This window comes from Homarus americanus, unplaced genomic scaffold (genome assembly GCF_018991925.1).
Source record: "Homarus americanus isolate GMGI-L3 unplaced genomic scaffold, GMGI_Hamer_2.0 scaffold25827, whole genome shotgun sequence".
NCBI lineage: Eukaryota > Metazoa > Arthropoda > Malacostraca > Decapoda > Nephropidae > Homarus > Homarus americanus.
Window position 1 is genome coordinate 10,801,800 of NW_024738300.1, and position 24,790 is coordinate 10,826,589.

General features: G+C 37.5%; 1 protein-coding gene across 2 annotated transcripts; it reads left to right on the forward strand.

Annotated features, from left to right (window-relative positions):
• The first annotated feature begins 12,783 nt into the window (after positions 1 to 12,783).
• Positions 12,784 to 24,435, forward strand: LOC121873858 (uncharacterized serine-rich protein C215.13-like). 2 transcript variants are annotated; one of them, XM_042377664.1, is made up of 7 exons: positions 12,784 to 12,979; positions 14,892 to 15,716; positions 16,099 to 16,249; positions 17,347 to 17,481; positions 18,644 to 18,801; positions 19,636 to 19,729; positions 20,740 to 24,435. In XM_042377664.1, exons 2-7 carry the CDS (start codon positions 14,893 to 14,895, stop codon positions 21,226 to 21,228), a joined length of 1,851 nt encoding a protein of 616 aa, XP_042233598.1. In that variant the 5' UTR covers positions 12,784 to 12,979; position 14,892; the 3' UTR covers positions 21,229 to 24,435. The 2 variants fall into 2 exon arrangements, with proteins under 2 accessions (XP_042233598.1, XP_042233599.1); XM_042377665.1 differs by having other exon boundaries at positions 18,647 to 18,801.
• Positions 24,436 to 24,790: the final 355 nt, after the last annotated feature.

Below are 24,790 nucleotides of genomic sequence, written 5' to 3' on the forward strand. Positions count from 1 at the left end.
AAAATGAATATGGTTGCTTGAAGTACCTGTAATGTTATTTAATGTTAATAAATGGAACAATATAAGTAGCTAACCATTAATGGTAAAAAAAAAAGTGAGACTGCTCATATGTAAGTGCGCACATGTGGAAATATATCGTCATTGCTCTACATAAGAATATGAAAGCAACACTTATTTACTGCTCATATATATTGAAGGGTTAAATGTTGTACTCTGTATAGACAAGCAGAGAGAGAGAGAGCAGCCGAACTGCCGGATGTAAACAAACCTTAATTTCCCGCAGCTTTTTTTTTTTTAAGGGGATTAGCCCACCCGGGCATAGGTCACTGACCCACATTGGGGCCTGAGGGGCAAAAATTTAATACTCCTGTAATAATAATAATAATTCAGATAAGTAAAAAAAAAAAAGAAAAAAAAACTGCCTATCTACCTATTGGACAAACTAAAATCGTTCCGGACCACGGGAGTTTCCGGACCACAGGATGCCGGACTAGAGAGGTACAACCTGTATCTGTTACTTATAAATCAGGTGTAATGCCAAGTTTGAACCTCCTGGGGAGTTATCTCTCATTATAACTTCTCATTTTATTCAGTTGGGATGACTTTGATTTTTAGGCCAATAGAGACATTACAGATATCTTCTATACACACATACAGTACATGTTTTCAAAAACAGTATTGTGGCAAATTTTATCCCATTGTAACCTCTTCATTTACATAAAGCTGTGTGCTATCTCCATCATTATATCTATTCATAATTTTTAATGAACAAAGTTATACAGTTATTAGTGAGCAGTGACAAAAATTCTGGAAATTAATAGAAGAAAAATTAGTTCCTTTGACCTTATGATTAGGGATGAGGTGGATAATGGTAGAAATTATTAAAGGGTAAAACAGATATTAGGAGGGCCTGGGCTGGGTTCCTGGAGAGATACAAACTCCAGGAAGATTGGTAAAGACAGCCTGAAAAACTTTTAAGAGTGGAAGGTCATCGTCACCAACCTTTTAATCATTCTGAAGTATTGGTTAAGGTTTACATGTGTCGGCAGTTGCTTAAAGCTTCTTAAAGATGGCATAACTTGCTCAGTAGATTAGAATCAACCACTGGTTAAGGATACTTACTGATGTCTGTTGTGAAAGGTTTTGCAGTAAATTAGCAGAGCAACTTATGATACCTATCTCGGTATTTTTTATCACCATAGATGGCATAGCAGATAAGGTTCAATCTAGTTTTCTTTAATGCATTATTGAAGTTTTGCTAAGGACAGATAGTTTCAAATGTTGAAATCACTATTTGCACATTTGGTCGAATGCTGTATTGGTATTGAGGGATGACAGAAATGGATCATTATTGGAAGGTAATCAGCTTTCCTTGCATAGAAGTTTTCAAGCATGATTCCAATTTATGTTACATGTAAGTTTTACCAAAGAATCAAACGATTGAGCTATGTAAGTGATTTCTGCATCAGTAAAAATTTATCATTTGAATTACACCAAGCCCTCATTAATTCAACAAAAAAGGTGTTCTGGATCACTTGAATTACCGAAAAATCCAAATTAACCACGTTCAGAATATTTTTATATTCAACAATTTCCTAATTTTTTTTTCAATTATTCGTTTGTTTTCTGGGGGTCCGGACTCCCCTTTTCATCAGAAAATTCCAATACTTTTTCTTTAATGTAGTTATGCACTCGGGTATTTTTTTTGTAGTAAAAAGTAATTTCAATAATCCTCAGAATATGTGTTAATATCAAGTGCACATGGCTTCAAAAGGACCTCAAAATGCCCAAGATATTGGTCAGCTGGATGGGCTCGCCATGTTCCCCTTTCACAACTTCTTGGACCCCCCCTTTTTTATATTCCTGGATCTGCCTTTGCTCTCTTTCAGTTTTTGCACCTTGCCATGCCCAGGTTGCCACATAAAAGAATCTATTTATAATAATTGTGCAAAATGTTTTTAATATACATACAGTAATAATAACGTAAATACTAATACAGTAATAAATAAATGTAACTACGAGGTGAGGGTTGAGGTGAGCTGACGAGGCGAGGGGTATGGTGTCAGGACGAGAGGTGATGTGACAAGGAACTTATACATCACACACATTAACTGCAGAAATACTAAAGCATTGTTTTATTACATTATAATTTCTCATTTCTATTTTAAAGTTAATTAATACAGTACATGATGGATCAGTTTGGCTACTTTTGCACTTAGCTGATCAGTGAATAATACAGGGCATATTGAGTCGCATTATACACCACAATAATATTTATTAAGTTCTGATAAATACACTACAATATTATTTACTAAGTGTTCAAGCCAGATCCTGTGGTAAGTACCAACCCCCTTGAGCAATGACAACATTGGTGCTAGAGGGAGAGCAGGAACAATCGGCTGTTTTCACTTTGTAAACAAGAGACTGAAAATTACTATAGTGCAATAGCACATCTGGGATCGAGTGTGGGATTTTTGGGGGTGATTTTGTTTCCAATAATGGTTATGTTAACCTGGCACTAAATGAACCTGCATAATATGGGAATTATTGTGAAATCACAGGAGGCAAGTTGTCTTCTCAGTCTAGCCAGCACTCCCTCCCTCCTCTGCCACCTCCTCTCTCTGGCTACGCACCCAAGCGTAGTTTTATATCTTGATACTGTATACTGTAATTCATATTTTATTTCTATAATTCACTTATTTTAATCTATTTCATAATATATTCCTATAGTAATCATCCAAGTGGGATGACACCTGACCCAAGCCTGCTTAGGGAGCAGTGAGCACATTTTTAATTTGTATTTATTTATTTATTTATTTTTTTTTTTTTTATTATTATTTTTTTTACGGGATTAGACCACCAGGGCATAGGTCAATGACCCACACCAGGACCTGAGGGTGAAAATATTATACACTAATTCTAATAATAATAATTAATAAGTTAATAAAAATACATAAGAAATATACAAAATATTAAATAATAATATAATAATATTAATAATGATGATGATGGTAATAATGATAATAATAAAGGACCATAAATAAAAAAAAAGATCAATAGTGAGAACAATATACTGTACAGGGTGTTCCATAAATACCTTTCATAATTCAGGGGGTGTATTCCTGAGACAAATAAAGATAACTTACTAAATTACCAAATTGTCAATTCACAACAGTTTCTGAATTACAGCACATGACGGATTTCATTGGAATGTGATGAAACCTTCAGTTACCTGACATAAATTCCCTTGATTTCTACCTGCTGGGTCCCATAAAAAGCAAGGTGTGTGTTAAGGAGTTAGGCAAACTTTGAGGATTTGTGGCACTGTGTACAGGATAGTGTGACAAACATTCCCAACATCCCTGGGGTCTTTGATCGTGTGCGACGGGCTGAGCCCTACATTGAGCAAGAGGGCAGAACTTGAACATTTCCTCTAAATGTTAATGCCAATACAAATCATATGGCATTATTATTGTTAATAAACATCACTAGCACAGTGTATTGGATGTTTCATATAATGTACACCCCATATAGGTTTCATCACATTCCTACCAAACCAGTCATGTGCTGTACTCCAAAACTATTGAGAATTGACAGTTTGGTCATTTAGTTATTTATCTCTATATATATCTCGGGAATACACCCCCTGAATTATGTTAAATATTTACGGAACACCCTGTATGTATGTTGTGGTGTCAAAGTAAGAGAAACAATTAAGACCCTGCAGTTGTGTGTAAATGAGGCAGAAATTCGGATCAGCAACCTTGGGCTTGGTCAAAAATTTTGTAATGCCATATGGCAGCAGGGTCTACCATTAGACAACACATTATGCTTCTAATATCTTCCCAGGCTGTAGTAATCCCTTTTTGATAGCTGCCTACTACCTACTGGAATTTCAAGCCCGTCACCACACAACATTTTGGAACTGCTCGGTTATTTCAGATTCATTCCAAATTCAAATTATTTGAGTCATTATAAAAAAAAAAAAACATGAATTAAGCCAAAATCCGAATTTTAATTATTCAAAGTACTGATGATATAGTGTACTGTATTGTTCTTTGCTAGAATGGTACAGTATTATTAATGAAATTGAAACTCTAGTTTTGACCTTTTAAGTTTCTTTTATTTTGGACAGTATGATGTATAACAACCTGACAACTATTGGTAAAAACATGACATTGTTCTTTCGTCAAATACTGTACAGTAATTGATTTTTAATGAATAATTTGTTTTGTATTTTGTAAAGGATGCCCTCCGATGATATGTCATTTTTCACGAATAAATCAATCAATTGTTTCTCTGTTTTCCTTTTCCAGATGCTACATGGTATTGTTGTTCTTGAAATATATTAGGCATAGGGATAGTGCCTTGAGGAAAATATCCTTCATATCCCTGCATTTCATAAAGGCCAGTTTAGAGGTGATGCCTTGCCAAGCCTTGATGAAAAGGAAGGAGTTTAAGCTTGTTTTCAGAAAGAACAAGTAGGAAATATAAATTTCTACAGTACATTTAAGTAAACACTAATATTGTAGTTGCAGAAATTAATTACTGTAGTTGTAGTACTTTAGTTGGGGTTTAATGTACCCTCCCTCCCTGGTCCAGGAGTGTAAGGCTGGTAATATCTCTTTCTTAGTGTTTAGTTACCAATAATTGAGAGTCAAAAAGAAGACTTGGGTGTGTAAGTGAATGTAATCAAAATGATACGAAGAGTAAACGAAACCTTAGGGAATGAAAGGACCTTGAGTGTCCGAGGAGAGGGATAAAGGAGAAGTGAGATGGGTCAAGTGATGAATTAGGTAAAGGAGATACTACTAGAAGTCTAGAAGTGAAGGAAATAAATGTCAAGGAATCAAAGGTATGTGTCAGTGTCTGGAGAGCAAGGTGGAGAGTGCATTTTGGGATGAATGTGCTTCTTATGGGTGATGCTAGATGGTAAAATTGTCAAGTGATAAATCTGATAGATATATGGGGCATGTTTCTTATGTAATAACAATTCTGTACACATTACAGTAGTAGTAGTGGATGAATGAAGAGAGAGAGTCTGTGTTTGTTCTGTACTCTGGCTACACTACTGTGTTGTAACAGAAGAAAGACTTGAAAGTGAGGGGAAAAGTGCAAATTACAGGAACTGACGAGTCAAGAATAAATACTGTATGATACAGAAATTACATTTTGCACAAAGCACAATGCTTGGGATAAATGTGTGGAATTGTGGTGTAAACATTATACAAAAATGCAGTTCAAGGTTGGAATGAGGTTAATAGACCTGTGTTGGGGATAGAAGGTACAAGTGAATGAATTGAAAGTATAATAGTAGCCAGAATGTTGAATAGAAATGGTGTAATGCTAAGAAGAATAGTGTTTGAAAAGGAAAAGTGAAGAGACTGAAGGTTCACCAAAGAATCATCTTTGTGAGCAGAGAAGTCTTGAATTTCCTTTTTCCTACTTCAGTTGATAACTGACATAGTTTTTAAAGAGATTCAATTTATCTCCTGGAACCAGTTTTGTAGGCATAACACTTAAGTAGAAAAAATATACAATAGAATAGTGAAATATATTTCTTCACGGTTGTTCTGGTATATCAAGTCCTACTAGTGGAGTTTCATGTCCAGTAGGTGTCTCCCATGCTGACCTTTTGGTCATGTCATAGCCTTTCTTTAGTTTATCCTTCACCACACAAATGCCACTCACACTAGCCACTCAGCCATATCAGGGACCTGTACAGTACTAGCTGCCTCAATTGGTGAGGGCCACCAGACCCATTCACTGTACATTGACCAACCCTTGCACTATCAGACTTCATATATGTCAGGTAAGTGTCACTTTAAAATCTCAAGGCTTTGTAGTAGCTGATCCCTTTAAACTGGCAGATGCCACTAGGCATTCTGGTACATCAGTTCATCATTAGCAGACTCTTCGTCAGCTTGTAAGCCCCACATTATTTAGAGTGAGATGTAGTGTAGATATTGTTAGATATTCTTTTTATTACCAAAATATTTTTGTATTGTGATTTGATCTCTTGACAGTCATCTTTATCTCATAGGAGAGATACATTAAATAAAGTTTTATATTTCATACACTACAGTGTATCTGAAAATATAAAAAACTAATATTTCTTATGGAACTGTCAATATCTCATTAAAGCAACTATAATATACAACGACAATTTTATGCATAAAAACAAAGAAGCTCATCTTTCTGTGTTTTCAAGTCTACACTGATGAACCAACTTCGTACATTTCGCTTAACATTTGTCCTACAGTTGGTGTGTGTTTCTGCCACTTGGGAGGCCAAGAGCCAGGAGTATTTAACGATCACTTATAAATAAGACATAAAGATTGTGAATTGGGGGGTAAAATAATAAATCTAACACCAGCAGCAGGATTGCACTTGCTTCACTACACCATGGGTTCAATCCCAGGGTCTGATGTTAAAAGGGTGTTATCCTGTGTGAACCCACCAAACTTTGCAGATATTCTCAGGCACTCTGGTTTTCCCCTGTATTAACACAGGACAGTGAAGGTCATAACAAAGAATAGACTGACCTGAATGGTTAGGAAGTTGACAATTGGTAGAAATGATAATTTAAAAAGATAAATGTCTCGCTGTCAACTGCGGTAACATGCTGTTGATGTGTCTGGAATGGCAGCACTGTGTTGTTGCAGCTGTAAGATGTTGCAGTATAAGCATTTTAATGTACATTTTGAAGTGTGTTTTAATATTTTTTTACTGAAAATACTGTACCCTGGATAATTATTTTGTTTGGTGAGCAGTATGAAAACAAGTATTTCGTATACAGTACCTGTATATGAGTTGACAAACCACCACTGAACTTCAGTCTTTTATTTGAAATTTGTTTGAGAATATTGTTATTTTCTGATGATGTATTGTCATGTTTTATGGGGTGTATATTGTTTGAATGTCATGAAGTAATGGTAGAATTGGTTCTGTGTCCAACTGGACAGCTGAACATAGTGTGAATTGGGAGGTTTGCTGGATAATGATTTTTCTATAACTGCAGTTAATTGATAGTCGCCTGTAAATTGAATGCCAGATGATTTGTACATCACTGGCTTCGTTATTGTTTTGGTTTAAACAGAAGCAGAAAAATTAAATTAAGATGGGAATAAGACTATTTTTTTCACTCTGAATAAAGAAAACAAATTATTTTTGCTCCCAGCATCATATCTCAGATATTTTCTCACAACCCTACCAAGGTGCTATCATAGTTGTTAGCGGAATTTTATGAGCTCTCCAATGGTGGCTTTGGAATTTTGATACAACTAATTGTGGGAAAGGTGGGAGAGGAGTTAAAAGGACAAACGCGATCTACCAGCATGACTGACGGGAGGAAACCGATGGACAATGGAACTCCACCCATGCTTTGGTACTTTCTGGAAGCTTCCTTCACATGATCATGCAGTCATTTATGTCACGAAAATTTGATGCAATTATCTTGATTTTTTGGGGGGAGGGGGGGGGGGCGCGAATTTTCAAAGTTTAATGATGCAATTCGTGTCACTGATGAAAATAGTGCTACCTAATGATTTGATGCGAAATGCATCATCATGCATGAGAAATTTTAAATTTATCACTGTAACTTGATTGGTCCCACATACAGTCAAACCTTGTCCTAAAGTAGGGTTTTCAAACATGGGTTCAATGGCCTGCAGTACAGTACTTATTTATCAAATATAAAATACTTCGTAATCAGGAGGTTTGAGTTTGAAATCAGCCTAAACCTGACTCCGTAGCCCACGTGGTGCTCAACACTTGCCATATATTACTGCTGCACAGTAAGTATGTGCTCGTCTGCCTGCCTGTGAGCATTGTTACATTGAGCAGTGATTTGCACCCTTAACTGTTCTATGGGATAAAAACATAGATTCTCCAAATGGTAATGCAAAGAAGAGGGTGAGGAGGGTCATGACACTAGCTGAGAAGTTATAGCGGTCAATGGCCGAGAGTAGAAAGGTAACAAATTTGAGTGAGGATGAGATTTGTGCTAGTGTCAAGGTCTCTTCACCTTGAAGTGCTAAAGTGTCACAAGTACCCAAGAGAAATCTTAACCTTCAAAAGATGGAAAAGGTTTTGGTAATACAGATTAGCAGTAATGTGTGTACCTCTCAATACAGTGTCCCAGGTAGGGTCAGATGTGACCCTACCAAACATTGCAAGTTCCTCTAGGTACAGTACTGTACAGTACTCTGGTTATCTCCTGTGCTGACCTTGGACTCTTAAGGTCATAACTTTGAACAGGTTGACTGCCTGAATTGCAAGTAAGCTGAGAAGCAGTGTAAATTATGTACTGTACTAAAAAATTTCAGTATGCAAATCAAATTTATGCATTGCTTGACCCAGCTGCTCTCCTCCATTCTCCCCACATGCCTGAACCATCTTAGTCTGTCACTCTCTAAATATGGAGGGAAAGATAACTAGGAGCAGGCTAAGGGTGACATGAGAAGTTGTAAGAAATGACATCAGAGCCAAGAACCTGATAAGAAAGGTGCAAGAGACTACACACCATGGAGAGCTGCCATTAGGTAATCACAGCTAACCATGTAACCTTGGAAATGGCCATAAAATGTTGTTGATGATGATGCTGTTGAGTTTCCAGCACTGAAAGGCATTAACATCTTGCAGTTTACCATTGCACCTTTTGTGTACCCACCTTTCACACTCACTGCACATTACTGACTTGCTACGAACACCTTTCTTACAGACAGTACATGGCCATTTTCCGCTTTCTATCACAGGTCCCTCACCCATGCCACTAATCAATATTTTTTCACCACATTCTCTCCTATACCCTTTGACTCCATTCCATTCTTCCATTTCTAAAATTTTTCTACTTTCAGTTGAACTAGGTGGTTGTCGAGGTGCCCAAATTCTGAACAAACTTGTCTAAAATTACCGATTAAATACCTGTAATAACATGAAAATTTTTAATTATGGGGAAATCAGTGTAATGTGGTAATATTTTACATACAGTATTATAAAATAGAAATACTAACAAGTGATCGCGGGCCCTTCGTGCTCTTGTGAAAGTTTTAATGCTCGTGACCGTACAGCGAATGAAGGTGCGCCAAGTCTGTAGACTTGCATGGTTAATTAGGGTGCGTCAAGTCCGTAGACTTGCATCGTTTTCAATCGTAAATAAAATTGTTAATTAATGCCTTCCTAAAGAAACCATCGACATGGGACCAGGTTTGTTCCACTCTACGAATTTTTTGCGATTTTTCCACCAAGTTTGATGAAAAACGATTGTGCCGTTTCAGCTGCCCAGAACAGACACACACACAAACAGACAGACACATGCCTGGTCCTATAGTATATTAGATTATTGGGTAGTCTAAGTAAAGTTGCAACATTTTACTGATTATACATTTATTCTTACTTAAGTTTTAATATATTCATATGCTTACAGTGGCCATGGCACTTCTTGCCCTGAAAGGCTCTCAAAGTAATACCACATTCTCCACTGGCGGATTTAAGGGAGTTTTTGGTGGGGTGGCCGAACCCTCCTTTGAAACAGAAAAAGCAATTTAGAGCCCCTACACTTCTCAGTTGCACTTCTATAAATATAGTTACAGTAAAACCTCGAATAACCGACCCTCGATTAACCGACTTTCGAATTAACCGTCAATCCCGAACCCCCTTTTTTTTATGGGGATTAGCCCACCCTGGCACAGGTCACTGACCCACATTGGGGCCTGGGGGGGGGGGCGATAATGTAATAATAATAATAATAATAATAATAATAATAATAATAATAATAATAAAGAACCATCAAGAAATGCAAAAATGAAAAAAAAATCAAGTGAGAAACAATGTACCTGTATGTATGTTGTGTTGTCAATAGTAAGAGAAACAATTGTGTGTAAATGAGGCAGAAAGTCAGATCAGCATCCTGGGACTGGTAACAATTTTTGTGATGACATATGTTCTTTGACTTTTCCACTTTTTATTCACGGTTTATGTGCTGGTTCATATTTATTTACGAAAGTGGTTAATGTTTTAAAGCAAATTCTATTTAAATATGAATGGCAAATAAACAAAAATGAATAGAGGGACTTAAATGAGGTAGGTTAGGGAAAGGTATTTTGAAAATGTATGTTTTATTTCCGTAGACTTTATGTACTATTAACCGACCTTTTGGATTGTCCGTCGGCCCCTTCCCCCCATATGTGGTCGGTTAATCGAGGTTTTACTGTATTCATAAACAACATTTGAAAATTTTCCGCTCTTTAATGAAAACATTATTGTTATTAAAGGCATTTGAAATACAATGCTTTATTTACTAGGAAATATATACAGTATACAGTATCATTTATGATAAGGCACCCTCTCCTGATTGGTGTACAACAGAGAATTTTGGATGTTAATTTATATGCATTATTTTTGGTTCCCTACTGTGAACATTCTAAAGTTTGCTTGGTAAAGATGATGCTAAGATTTGCTTGGCAGCAACAGTATTTTTTTATCTGGTACAGTGTGTTTACAGTATGTGTACAGTATGGGTCCTGTACTTTTAAGCTTCAACATGCTATTGGCAGGTCTAAACCATTATGTACTGGGTACTAAATATTACAGTGAAACCATCTAGTGATGCCAAATGAACATACTGAAATCTCTTAACTATCAGCTTGGCAGTATCTTTGATACCTTAAATGAAATATCTGATGATATTTCCCATACAGGATCATCTGGCAATTCTTCTCGGGTTAAGGCACAAGGTCTTGCAATAAAATTTCAGATTTTAAGTTATATGGTTTCCCCTCATTGTTTAGTGTACAGTTTGAGATTAATAAAGTGAATAAAAAAAATCAGGAAAGATTTTGAGGTACAGAATACTACATGATATAGGGGAACAATGCGAAGTTGGTAATGTTTTTCCTGGTGTTAATTTTTCCTTGAATTAGTAATTTAAAGGTATTCCACCATGTCTCATCATCGTTTTCATTCACATTCACCTGATATCAAACTCATCCCTCATTTTGCAGTAAAAATTTTTGTTGTAAAAGAACTTTATGGAATGCTCCTCACGAAGATAATAAGTGGCTACAAACCTCTGAATCAATATTTTTTCCTAGGAAGCCAAACGTGTATGATGTGTGCATATAATTAACCCTCACACACAGGAGACATAATTTGGTCATTGCACACATGCATAAAGAGCCAGAGCATGCTAAAGATTGGGAGATTAGGATTTGTTATATTATGTCTGATTGGTCCTTCTCTGTTATGTGAGTTGGTTAGTTTGTAACAGTTTATACATACATTAGTCTGGCTAAAATTAATTGAGAGGCAAACAATTAAGAGTTGATGGCCACAACTTACATGGAGTCATTGATGATAAACATATCTCAATTATTGAAGTGCAGAAAATCTACTGGGCAGAACATCTCAAGTTCTCAACATTAGTGATGAAGAAAGTTTGATTATAAAACTGTTCGAAAAATTTTAATCTTTGACAATAAATCAATATATACTAGGCAAGCAACAGGGAAGTATGCAAGATGTGCTTAAGGGTTGGGGGAGGATGAAATGCACAAAACGGTGTATAATTTTAAAATTGTAATAATTATAGAAGCTACATATAAAGGCTAAGCGTATCCTAGTCACGTCAGCTGCTGTAAACTTAATGCATAATTTAAAACGTAAATAAAATATTGTGCACCAGCAAATTCTTATATAAGCGAGTATACTTTAATCCGGGACGATCCTGGGAGACCTGTGGGGTATGGGTTGTTTGGTTCACACTCAGGATGGGATGGAGAAAGGAAACTCACAATGTGCTCTCTGTATACATGTTGTATTGGATGTACAATGCAGCTTGGTGCTGGGAAGTGGCAGCGTGGTTACAAGCGTGATGTAGAGAGAGCTGGTTGGTGAGGATGCTCAGAGGAGGACAGCTTGTGGGTCGCCATGCTCGCCGGCTGGAGCGAGGGCAGCCAGGCAGCGGCGGAGGAGGTGGTGTTGCTTGCTGCGGCTGTTGCTAGAAGAAGAGTGAGGTCACCACGAGGTCAGGTCTTAAATAGCGGAGGTAGGCGTGGCTTAGTAGTTGACCTCCGTCATGTAAGGCGGCGCTGGTTGACCTAGACCACGAGGCATACACTGGGGAATTCGCGGGATCGGCTACTCAGCGACAAACAGGGTTTGTAGAGGAGAAATCCACTACAGACCCTTTAATCACATACGTAATTTTTTTATAGATATAAATGTGATAATTAACTTACAGTTCCGGTTAATTTAGAACAGCTTTAATGATAGGCTATGACAGACACGGGGCAAGTCACTCGGACCCGGTTTACCAAACGCTCATATAACAAGTGCGAAAATTACATAATTATGACAAATACAACAGGCAGAAGTTGCGCTAGGTCTAACGTAATTAGCTGATTTAGCTTACCTTTAGTTAAAAAATAAAATGTTTGTGAGATCTATCCGTTTTCAAACTGTCTCTTCTCTATCGAGTAGTTACCCCCAGTGTCGTATAAAGAATATGGAACTGGAATACAGAAAACGTTCTCGTGCCATTCATGAACCGTCTGATGCTGCCAGAGGAGCCTCGAGCCGTAATGTTCCAACAATATAATTTGGATATTTACATTTAACCTTAAATATCCTTACATGTATCAATTTTAGCTTGACTTTTGTTATAAACCTAATTAATATATACTTAAATAACAAATTGGTGTATCTATACTCGCTCCTTAGTCAAGATTTTTCGTTTTAAAAAACATTTATGACTCGTTTTGAGCTTTGGCTATCAACATCGTCTGCTGACTCGGGAGAAGTATTTAGATCATCTGGTTCTCTCATGTTATACACTCTTTAAATGTTGAGCCGTGGCTTTAAAGACGGCATATATTACACGTTGGCCGCTAGTGAAGTGCATGTAGCTGAAATGAATTACAGAAAAGCTCCCTTATAGCCCTCCTAGTGCGCCAGTTGCCTAATTACAGGCCCAACGAAGGTGAGTAGAGGTGGATGAGGTAGGGAGGCAATTCTGGCAGCTCAGCATCACATGAACCTGTTAAGTGTAACGTGTCTCACTAACACTTATTGATTTCCCTCGTAATTATGACACTTGTTGCAGTTTTATTTCCAGTACGGTAATGTACGCACACAAACACACATTATCTATCTATATGATATATATATATATATATATATGTGTGTGTGTGTGTGTGTGTGTGTGTGTTACCTGGTGGAAATTGCTATTTAAGATAAGCAGTAATAACTATTTTTCTTCGACTATTATAAATTATTGATACGATACTATGTCAATTTCAGTAGCTTAAATCCTGTATGAACAAAAAAATGGATATGACATTACATACAGGCCTCAAAAATGAAATTAACAGTACTTGTGATTTTGTTGTCAGTAACTTTTGGTGATGTGATGTCATACAGGAAGTGACTTGTCTAATGGGTCCCACAGTCCTCCTAGACCCCAGCCTAACCAATAGAATTGATGTCCATTCATACGTTATGTTCCAAACGATATTTAATCGTAATGGACACGTCATGGCAGGTCCCAACTTACCTTTACGATTAGCGCCCAGTCCCAGTAAGCCTTAATCCTTATGATCCATAATTCTAATTAAACAATTTCTTACATTGTTAATGTTTAGGTCGAGGACCCCATTCAGACGGGCCTATTTAAGCCAATATCATTAAGAAAGGGCAATACAGTACTGTGTTTTTTTTTTTTTTATTTGTGTTAGTTTTGCAGTTTTTCACTTAATACAGTTTACTGAATATTGTAATGAAATACTCTATATTTTTTATTAATTTGTCCATATATTTTGTGTGGGGGATTGATACACTGCTGTGTTTTTGAGTATGTTTCATTATTTTGTAATTGTGATATTTATATGTACAGTCAAAAGTCTTGCACACTTGACAGTATTTGGCATGTAAGTACCCGAAGATCTTAGGTATAAGGAGAGTTTTATCCCATTTTGTGGTTCAGGCATAATATATGATGACAAGTAAAGTTATTAGTATATTCCAATCATATATATATATATATATATATATATATATATATATATATATATATATATATATATATATATATATATATATATATATATATATATATATATATATATATATATATATATATATATATATATATATATATATATATATATATATATATATATATAAAACTCAGAAGTAGATGCCAGATATTGCCAAGCGTTCAAGACTTTTGACCCCGACTGTACAGTACTTGGATCAAAATCAATTTGTCCTTACTGAGATACTAAACGACAGTTGTTAGGTAATTGATATAGAGTGAAACCGAAATTTATGTACAGTACAGCTACAGAGAAGAAAATATTGTGTCAAGTGTTCCTGTCTACGTGATTGTGGAGGTTTAGGTTAAGTTTATAGTCATCGGTCAAATTCAACAATGTACAAAATAAATAAATCTTAAATATGTTGTACTTAATACAGTAGGTCCAGTTTTAGATATTGATATGGCACTTGTAAACGGATGCGTGTGTGTACGTACTTTGTTTCAGCATGAAGGAAACTACAGCGGGCCTATTGGCTCATAGTAGGCTGCATCGTTTACGCTTAGCCTATATCAGTCATATGTCTGTCCAATCTACAGTATATTTGAAGTTTCCCATCTAGTTCGAGTTAATGATGGTGTTTGGTATTTTGTTCCTCTCATCCTGAACTCTTATTTCAAAACCAATGTTTACCAATTCCTGCCTAAGTCTAAGTTTGTCTAATCTAAAACCCTTGCTACTAACAGTCAATGAAGCTCTACATTCCATCACATCTTTGCCTTGTGCAATACAAAGTAAAATGCCATATAAAATGTTGTCAGGTAGATCAGTGACAGAATACACTATTTCATTTAACAGGATGCCAGCAGACGAGGGTCCAGGGGCGGGCGTGAGAGAGGTACGGGGAGGAGAGGCTCACTTCTCCACCAAGACCTCTTCCAGGGCCTCCTTAGCCAGTGTGCCCACCCCCACCTCCTGCTATTCCTCATCCAGCTCTTCTGTATCAGAAATCGTGGGTCTTGGGCAACTACGATCAAGTGATTCCTTGTCCTCAGCTGAGTCACACTCCCCTGCCTTCCGCGACCCTGTCGCATCTACAACAGGAGGAACTTGCACCAGCAGCAGCAGCACCTCAGTAGTCCGAATTGAGTTATTGCCACAAGAAAACATTCACCATGTGTCACCTGCCTCGTCACCGACATCCCAGACTTCTATCTACATCCAACACTCCTATGTCCCAGACCACAGTGTATCTACGTCCTCGGACAGAAACTATGGCTGTTCACCCATTGCTGTACTGCAAACCAGCCCTGACTGTACCCCCACAGTGACCATCTCACGCCATGGGCCCACAACCACCTCAGTAGGGTGGCTGAGAGGCTCCCCCACCCCATCTCTAGCTTCGTCTGTGTCCTCATCTGTTGGTCAGTCTTCCACCTCACCCTCACTAGGTGCTTCCTCTCTTGTTGTTTCATCAGTATGTACTTCCTTACCGTCTTCCTCGCTCATGTCATCTCTCCCTCTCTCCATCCCTCCTGTCTCCCTGTCACCGTACCTGTCCCACAGTCACTCTCCAAACACCACCAGGATAGTGAGGACCACTTCTGCTGCCCCCTCCACCCAGCAACCGTCACCAGCATCATTAAGGTCCTCACCAGCGCTACGAATAACAGAGGCATCCAGGTAATACACCACAACCATCCTTTCCTTTGTCTCTAACCCATAATTTAGACAGATTAATGCAATCATAACATAGAATGAAATATCTATTTATTTGCATCAGCCATACAAGATACAGTAAATATATATATATATATATATATATATATATATATATATATATATATATATATATATATATATATATATATATATATATATATATATATATATATATATATATATATATACATTACAACTCAGAAATCAATAAACTTCGTGAACTTGCTGTGTCAGCAAGGAAAATATTAGACATGGGTAACTGCTCATACAGTATAGCTTTACGGTCAGTTAAGCAGGCTCTTCAGTGAGATACCATTTCTTTGACTAATGTTCCTTCTCACAGCACTTTAGACCAGCTGGTGAATTCAAGTAACCGAGTGGCAGGCCTGGGTGAGCAGCGCGGGGTTCGTGTCCACAACCTGGCCCTTACACATCTCGCTTCCAGTGATGCCGTCCCACCCTGCCTCCCTTCGCCACCTCCTTCCTACGACCAGGTCAGAGTGGAATGTTTAACTTCCACTGCCTCTGTGGATGCTAATCACTATCTTCTAGTTGGTCTTGACCATATTTGTTTTAAAAAAATCCAAAATTCTGTAAGATAAAGAATAAGGTATTGTGTATGCATATGTATTATCGTGGACAAAAGTTCGCTCCCTCCAAAACTGAAGCAGTATCGACCCCAAATGAGACAAAACAGCACACCCGCACACAGTCAGGGTAAGTCATTTCGGAGACTCATTCCTGTGACTCAGTTCCACCACAGGGAGCGAACTTTTGTCCACGATAGTACAGTATATAGTTGCATAGTAAGCCTATATTACAACTCGCACTTCAAGTCGAGAATGTTAGAAGTGAGAATCTTATATAAACAGGATTGAAAGGTTTTACTGCTGTAGCTATTAAGCTTCTTTTTTTTATCTTTTATTTAAAATTTTACAATTTACATACAGTATACAGTTTTTAGTTTAGTTTGGTAGTGACTTCGGCACCTCCCACATCAAAAATAAGAGAAGAAATTGAGAGCTTGCAGAAGTTCCACAATAACTCTCTGGTACTGTAACACCATCATCCAGTGATGGTAGGTTCTTAGCGATTCTCTTTCTTCAACACCACATTTATTTGGTAGACACTTTACCAGTTCCTTCTGTACTCCACATTAGTAGGCTCTACAACAAGTCCATTAGTATTACTTCCTTTACTATACAGTACAGTACTAGGTGGTAGATATTTTGAGATATTTTGATTGGCTTTTCTTATTATCTTTCATTATTTTTAGTTTAAAGTATAGTATTCATTCACATACTGTAAGTGGAAATTGATAAGCATTTTTCACGAAGATGATATTAATGGTGTTTGCAAATACATGTACAGTACTGAGTAAAAAGACAATATAAATGTAGCCTATTCATTGTCTCTCATAATTAATTTAAAATTAAACATTAATTTTAATATACTATGTACATTGTACAATCATGACTGCTCAGAAAATTTTAAAAACAAAAAAACCTAATGATTTCTTTCTCATTTTTCACTCATGATTCGAAGATGGCATATGTGATAGAATCACTTATAGTATCATGTGGTTCAACAGCTATGTAACCCCAATGCACTACCAACTTACCAAGAGGCAACCCAAAGCTCCAGCAGCAAGCGTCGTGCAGAGCAGAGGACGGTTTTTACTCTGCCCTCCAATACTGAGTCCACAAACTCTGACCCCCTCCTTCAGGTATGATGTGTTTATGTAACCCAAACTAATTTTAACCTTATCTAATCGTCTCAGTGGGATTACAAAAACAAAACAGTCAATTGTCCAAGTGGGATGACACTCTCTCCTTCAGGTAAGGTTTTCTTTCACCTCTCCTTCAGGTATAGTGATCTCACCTCTCCTTCAGGTATAGTGATCTCACCTCTCCTTCAGGTATAGTGATCTCACCTTTCCTTCAGGAAGTGATCTCACCTCTCCTTCAGGCAGTGATCTCCCCTCTCCTTCGGGAAGTGATATCACCTCTTCTTAAGGTAGAGTTCTTTAGCTTTACTCTGAAGAATGTTCATAGTAATCTCTGTTTAACTTTGGATTTGAAGTAGATCTTGAACTCTCTTGTACTGTTAAACTATCATCTTCTTCCAGGAGAATTATAGATTTTTATAAATAATTTGTGTTAGTTTGGTCATTTTTGTCCTTTGCTGTACCCAAAGAAAGTGTTGGGGGGTACATAGAAATATTATGCTGTAAGCTATCTCTACATCTGTTTAGGCATCTTTTGAACTTGATAACTTGAATGCATAGGGGTCAATTTTAGTAAAAGTGGGCAGAAAGTATTGAAGTGACCCAACAAGATATGATAACAGTGTTTACCGATCCACCATGTATAATGACAATTTTTACACTGATCCAGGAGCAGTGAATACAGTATTCACCTCCTGTTCCAGGGGTCAGTGATTTGATTTCCCAGGTGCTCACAGTTTACCCAGGTGTAAATGGGTATGTAAGCTTACAGCTTGAGGAAGAGAATCCCGTTGATTGCAGTACCTGCCATGCTGCTTCCTTGTGTACCAAAGGCTTAGTATACAGTGTGGTGTATCTACACTGCCCCTAACTGGCAGTCATGCCTATGGGACTCACTTTCACTTTCAGGATACAGTATTTACTTACAACTTATGTCTTCACAGTTTTTACTGACCCAGTACAGTATTTGTGTTAACAACCCTCGTTGACTGGTTTGAGAAATATATTTTTTGGCCTGAAAATGTCCCATTAACTTTCTTTACCCAGCAGGCTTACTAATAAATTTTCTCAACCAGCAGGCGTAATGATATCTTTTCTTACTCAGCAGACATGCTAATAACTTTTTTACCCAGCAGATGTACTAATGATTTTTCATATTCAGCAGACGTATGTGGTGCAGGATGGAGAGCGGGGGCTACGTGGGGGAGTGTTAGCATCGTTGGCAGCAGAGTTAAGTGATTCTGAGGGTGGGTACTCCACCATCCTGGACGCCATCCCACACGAGCATCCCAGAGACCCTTGTGCTACCGTCCCTGTCAGGTGGGTTTTTACTGCTTGTTCATTACCGAAGTGTCCCCTTCACTGGAGTCATATAATTTTTGTTTTGGGAACATTTATAGGAAAGGAATAAGGAGTTTGACAAACTTAATGAGTAAAAGAGTACTCACTTAATGTTGGATGTATGCCTGTTACTTTGGGATGGACAGAGAGGAAAATTTAGAAAGTGAATATTTGTTGGGTGACCAAGGACTTTGCAAACTCTTTGTCTTCATTTGTTTTGTACAGTATTTAAAATGTGAGACAGTGGTGGGGTTGCCACCATGGGCAGCACCTTTATCACCGTTATTCTGGACACATAGGTATTGGCACAAAGAGGACATGGACATTATTACCAGTAGCACTTTCACTTTAGATACTGATGGGGTAGGGTACAGACATGAATTCTTTTCTTCTTTTTTTCTCTTTTATCCTCTTCACCACTGATCGGCTCGTTAGCTGCTTGGGCGATCGGTCACGTCTCGGATTACTTTTCCTTTTCTTTTATCCTCTTCATCAAAAGATTGGCTTTTTAGCTGCTTGGGCGATCGGTCACGTCTCTGTTGGCAAGTACTGGGCATGCACCGTCTCCTGAATGTATCTAAACCCACTCCAGTGTTGGTCAAGTCTTGTCTTGAAAGAGCTCACACTCGGTGCCGTCACAACACTTTCTGGTAGATTGTTCCAAGAGTTCACAACTCTCACTCCGAAAAAGTTTGCCCTCACAGTTTTCTCATAGGTATCTAACCAGACAGAAAAATTTAACTAAAACAACATCAAACACCAAAAACTTATTGAGTCCTACCATTGTGATTTGAAGTATGATTCACCTTGCAGGTTTCTTCACTCATGCTCTCTGCGTCGTCTGCGGCCACCAAAGGTACAACCCCCCTGCCTAACCTCCGTCTGCAACAAGGCCCTAGTCAGGAAGGTGGGTTGTCTGTAAAGAAAAATTACTTTCTGCATGCTGAAAACACTTAAATTTTATTTTAAGAGAGCTAACGGATTTATGTCATAGAAAAGCAGAGTAAATTATTTTGTTTGGTAATAAGAGTAAATCATCTTTACAAAAAAAGTTTAAGTTTACCTACTAAAGTAATAATGTAATTTACTATAAAGTTCATGGAGTGAATGATTTTTCAACATTACAGTTTTTCTTAACCACCTTCATCATTTTGCTAATATGCTTTCAACTTATTCAACAATTTTCCAACACCTTACAAGGCTTTTGGATATTTGCCAAATGTGTTTTTTTATTGTGACAATACTATTTTGGCTTATCTTCAAAATTACCTGAGTACATTACTGTATATACAAATCAGTATTTAATGATAATTGTTTCTTACTTTGAACTAATATTAACTCAAGAAGTTTTAATGTTTTTAAAGTTTAAAATACGTAACTTAAGGTAATACTGCAGTGTTAACTGGGATGAGACATGGCCTTATTTGGGAAAGAATCTGTGTTGTATCATCATTATCATCAATGTTTTATGGCCATTTTCCATACTTACAAGAGGTGTCATCTCAAACTGGGTAATAAGCTTTAACCATGACCTTTAACATTGCTATTCAAGAAACATAGCAACTTAGGGGTTGTCAGGATGAACATACTGTACTGTATATGCTAAGTATGAACAGCTGTGTTCTTTCCATTTTGAGCTGTGTTGTAGACATACTGTACATACCTACTGTACTTACATGATTAATTAGTTACGTTGATCCATACAGGTGACAGTGACTGCCTTGCTGAGGTGACCCGGTCAGCATAAGTATTAATATGCCGTAGACTTATGGAGTTGTCAGATTAATAGATAAACAAGATACTCCAACATGTGTTTTATTTTTTTTTACTGTTTAATAGAATATGGAAAGACATACTGTATTAAGTGCTGTCAGGCTCATTTCACCATCCATACTTAACTTTTTCTCTATACCTCAGGAACTGAATCGTCGGTGGCCCTTCATTGCTGGGGCACTAGAGGTTGATCATTGCCCTGGCCTCATCCTAGTTGAATGTTCTTCCCATCTGACTGTCGCACACCTCCCAGAGCCCTCTCGACAACACGACGGAGGGATAATAGGGGGCCTCACATCTGTGAGTGGTGGTGGTGACATGAGTGGTATCATTGGGGACAATTTTACTGATGTGATGCTTGGCTCCCCTAGTGTCACCACCAATAATGGTTCTACCACCATTGACCTGGACGCCACTGCTCTCACCTCCCAGGTCCTCTTCTATTTGTGTGGCAAGTGCGTAGGTTATGATTCCTTTGATATAGACAATGTTAAGTCCCACATAGAGTACGACTGTCCTGGCTCATACAACCAGTGGGGCAATAATGCTGAGCTCTACCTTGTGTTGCGAGCCGTCCTCTTTGTTGTGATTATTATATTTGTGTTTGTGTGTCTCCCTTATCTCAGACTATAAATTACCAATTCTTATACGTCTGAGCCCAAGGAAACATTTACGGGATAAATACAAGCATCTTGAAATATACATTTATTAGTATAATTATAAACATTATAAAAATACACATCACAGGACATTTACTATTTATCACAGCAAGTTAATAATTTTTTTTTTGCCTTCTAGGATACATCTGCCTTGTGTCACATCATACAGGACATACACTGTGGAGACCTTTTAAAACATATTCAGGGGCACTCTACTGTGGATATTCATTTATGAAGTTCAGAATGAGACAATGGCTGATGTTAGATTAAATTTCTACTATTTAAGTCCCAGACTCACCAAATACATACAGGATTCAAGATGTGCACACATGCTCACACATACATGCAACATATGCACGCAAAGATATGCTAGTATTTTAATGGATGCACCAGAATACAAGCGTTAACAAACAGTATAACTTACAGTACCTTATAGTATATACACATCCTGCCTAAATACACACACTTGTATTTAAAAGATTACATAGAAATTAACTTACACAACTAAAGAAGCAGACAAACTCATGCATTTATATCAGAATAATAAAGGGTCATATTGTGGGTTCAGAGTTGACATATGTTTCTGAATTTTATTTATTTTTTAACTTAGATGTGTAGATACGTGAAGAAGACACTTATATTGTGGCTGTGGGCTTTAAATTCATTGTTCAGCCAACACTGAGAACAGTTTCAAAGATTCAGTTTTTTGAAGGAGATGTTTATACACCTGTTTACTTGGCAGAACTCTGAATATTAGCTCATAGACACAATGTAAATGTCTTCCTTACATACACACACACACACACAGAGGCTCCTAAAACCGTATTGTACCCAGTTTGAACCCCTGATATGACCCCTAGACTTGCTTGTTATAGTCTATGTGCAAAATAAAATAAAAAGGAAAAAAAATATTCTCTTGAACGGAATCCATACACAAGATGCTGTGATCAGTGTTCATTAGGAGTATATCCCTAGATTAAAAGATATATTCTAATTTTTGAGGTACGGTATATCTTTATTCTAAGAGAGGTGGGGAGTACAGGATGTAGCTGTACAGTTTTAATGTTTTATTCACCAATGTTTTGTGAATTTATGAGGTGAAGTGTGACTGTTTTATTCACCAATGTTTTGTGAATTTATGAGGTGAAGGTGACTGTTTTATTCACCAATGTTTAGGGAACTTTTGAAGTGACATTTTTATTCAGCAATGTTTAGGGAACATTTGAGGTGAAGTTTTTATTCATCTATATACAGATATAGGGAACTTGTGAGTTGAAGTTTAACTATTTTATTAAGCATGGAATTAAAATGTGAAGGGTGATTTTTATTCACTAATGTTTAGGGAACTTATGGGGTGAAGTTTGATTTTTATGGAATTTATGAGGTGACTGACATAAGAAAATACTAATATAACTTCTTCCTGTGGTTGTTCCCAAAGGTCAGGGATTGGCTTCCCAAATCTATCTTTACCATGTTCCCCGTCTTCAGCCTCCTCTACTTTCAGCCTGATGTTTTGCATGTCCCTCTCAACCATTTTCCTCCACTTCAACTTTATTCTTCCTCTTGATATCCTCCTTCTGATAATCTTTTCAGGCTCTTTTGATCACCTCCCCCTCATCTCATTGTACCACATGACCAAACCATCTCAGTCTTGCCTCTCTCAACTTATTGTCTCTGTATCTCACCCTTGCTCTAGTTGTACTATTTTCGTTTCTTTACCAGTCCCTGACTTGACACCTCCAGTATTCATTGCAATATTCTCATCTCAGTTTTTATGTAAATGAACTAGAGTAGATGGTTTTAACTGGTTGGAAATTTGATGCTGAATAGACCTTGGAGTCAGTGCTCAAAAACTTTGCAACTCTGAGGAAATTAAATAATTAAATATATATATTCATTGTGGTGCATTATAGTTATTTTGAGTGAACTTTTGTAGTAAAAAATGAAAAATTAAAGGTTCAATACTGTAGTTGCTAATACTGTAATGAAAACAGTGAAGCCTAAATAGCTTAGTACATTTTTTTTTTTAATCCCAAAAAGAAATGTGGAGCCTTATTTTGCAAGAGGAGTACCATAGCAGAATACTGTACATTTGTTAAGGGGTCTTATCAAGTATCCCTAGTTTGCACTTTACTGTATTTGGAACTTATGTGTGTAAGCTTAAAAACCAGTGTCATGCCAGCTTTGAACTTATGAACATTTCAAATTTGTTAGAGAGAACAGGTTTCCTCTTTCTCCCCAATGAACCTGAACTATTGTATATATTTAAGTTCAGGGGTTCGGTGTTGACAGGGCACTAATTCTTAGGGTCAAATCGTGGGCATCATTATGCACATACCTGTACACACTTGTACATACACACAAGTTCCAGACACAATATTGTGCCAACTTTGAGCCCCTGGTATAATCCATAAGGCAGTGTGAATGAGTGACAGTGAATAAAGGAGGAATATTCTACAGTGCTGTACAGTACTAGGAACTGGCATTATTCATACATATCCTTGGCTTAAAAAAAAATTCCCTCAGACTTAATGTTCTTTAAGTTTAATCATGTTTTTCAGGTGTTCATGGCTACTTATAACCTGTATTAAAATAAAAGACAGTATTACATATGAGAACAATAGAAAGTCTTTTGAATTGGTGATCATTGTCTGCAGCTTTGGAGGTTATACAGCAGGAGTTTGTACAATGTCTTCAGTTAGGCCACAAACTTTGTCTTTCGCTCTCCATATAATGTTCATATGAAACGTGACATTCATGCATTTTTTTTAATTGACACAGGGAGAGAAGTATTCAGCTTGCAGTTTTTTTGTCATTGCAAAATAGGAGAAATACAGTTGTAATTAAAATACAGGAATGTTGTCCCAGCAGTAAATGATAGTGTATGTGTGTCTGTTTACCAGCTCCTTTGTGGTAATTGAGTGGGTAGTGTGACAGCCAGCTAAGACAGCAGATATGTATTGTGTGATGTATGACAGACAGGAGGTATGGACTGTGATGTGTGACATACAGGAGATGTGGACTGTGATGTATGACAGACAGGTGTAGACTGTGATGTTCATCAGACAGGAGGTGTGGACTGTGATGTATGACAGACAGGGGTTGTGGACTACGATGTGTGACATACAGGGGGTGTGGACTACGATGTGTGACAACAGGAGGTGTGGACTGTGATGTGTGACAACAGGAGGTGTGGACTGTGATGTGTGACATACAGAAGGTGTGGACTGTGATGTGTGACGACAGGAGGTGTGGACTGTGATGTGTGACAACAGGAGGTGTGGACTGTGGTGTGTGACAACAGGAGGTGTGGACTGTGATGTGTGACATACAGAAGGTGTGGACTGTGATGTGTGACAACAGGAGGTGTGGACTGTGATGTGTGACATACAGAAGGTGTGGACTGTGATGTGTGACAACAGGAGGTGTGGACTGTGATGTGTGACATACAGAAGGTGTGGACTGTGATGTGTGACAACGGGAGGTGTGGACTGTGATGTGTGACATACAGAAGGTGTGGACTGAGCATGTTGTTA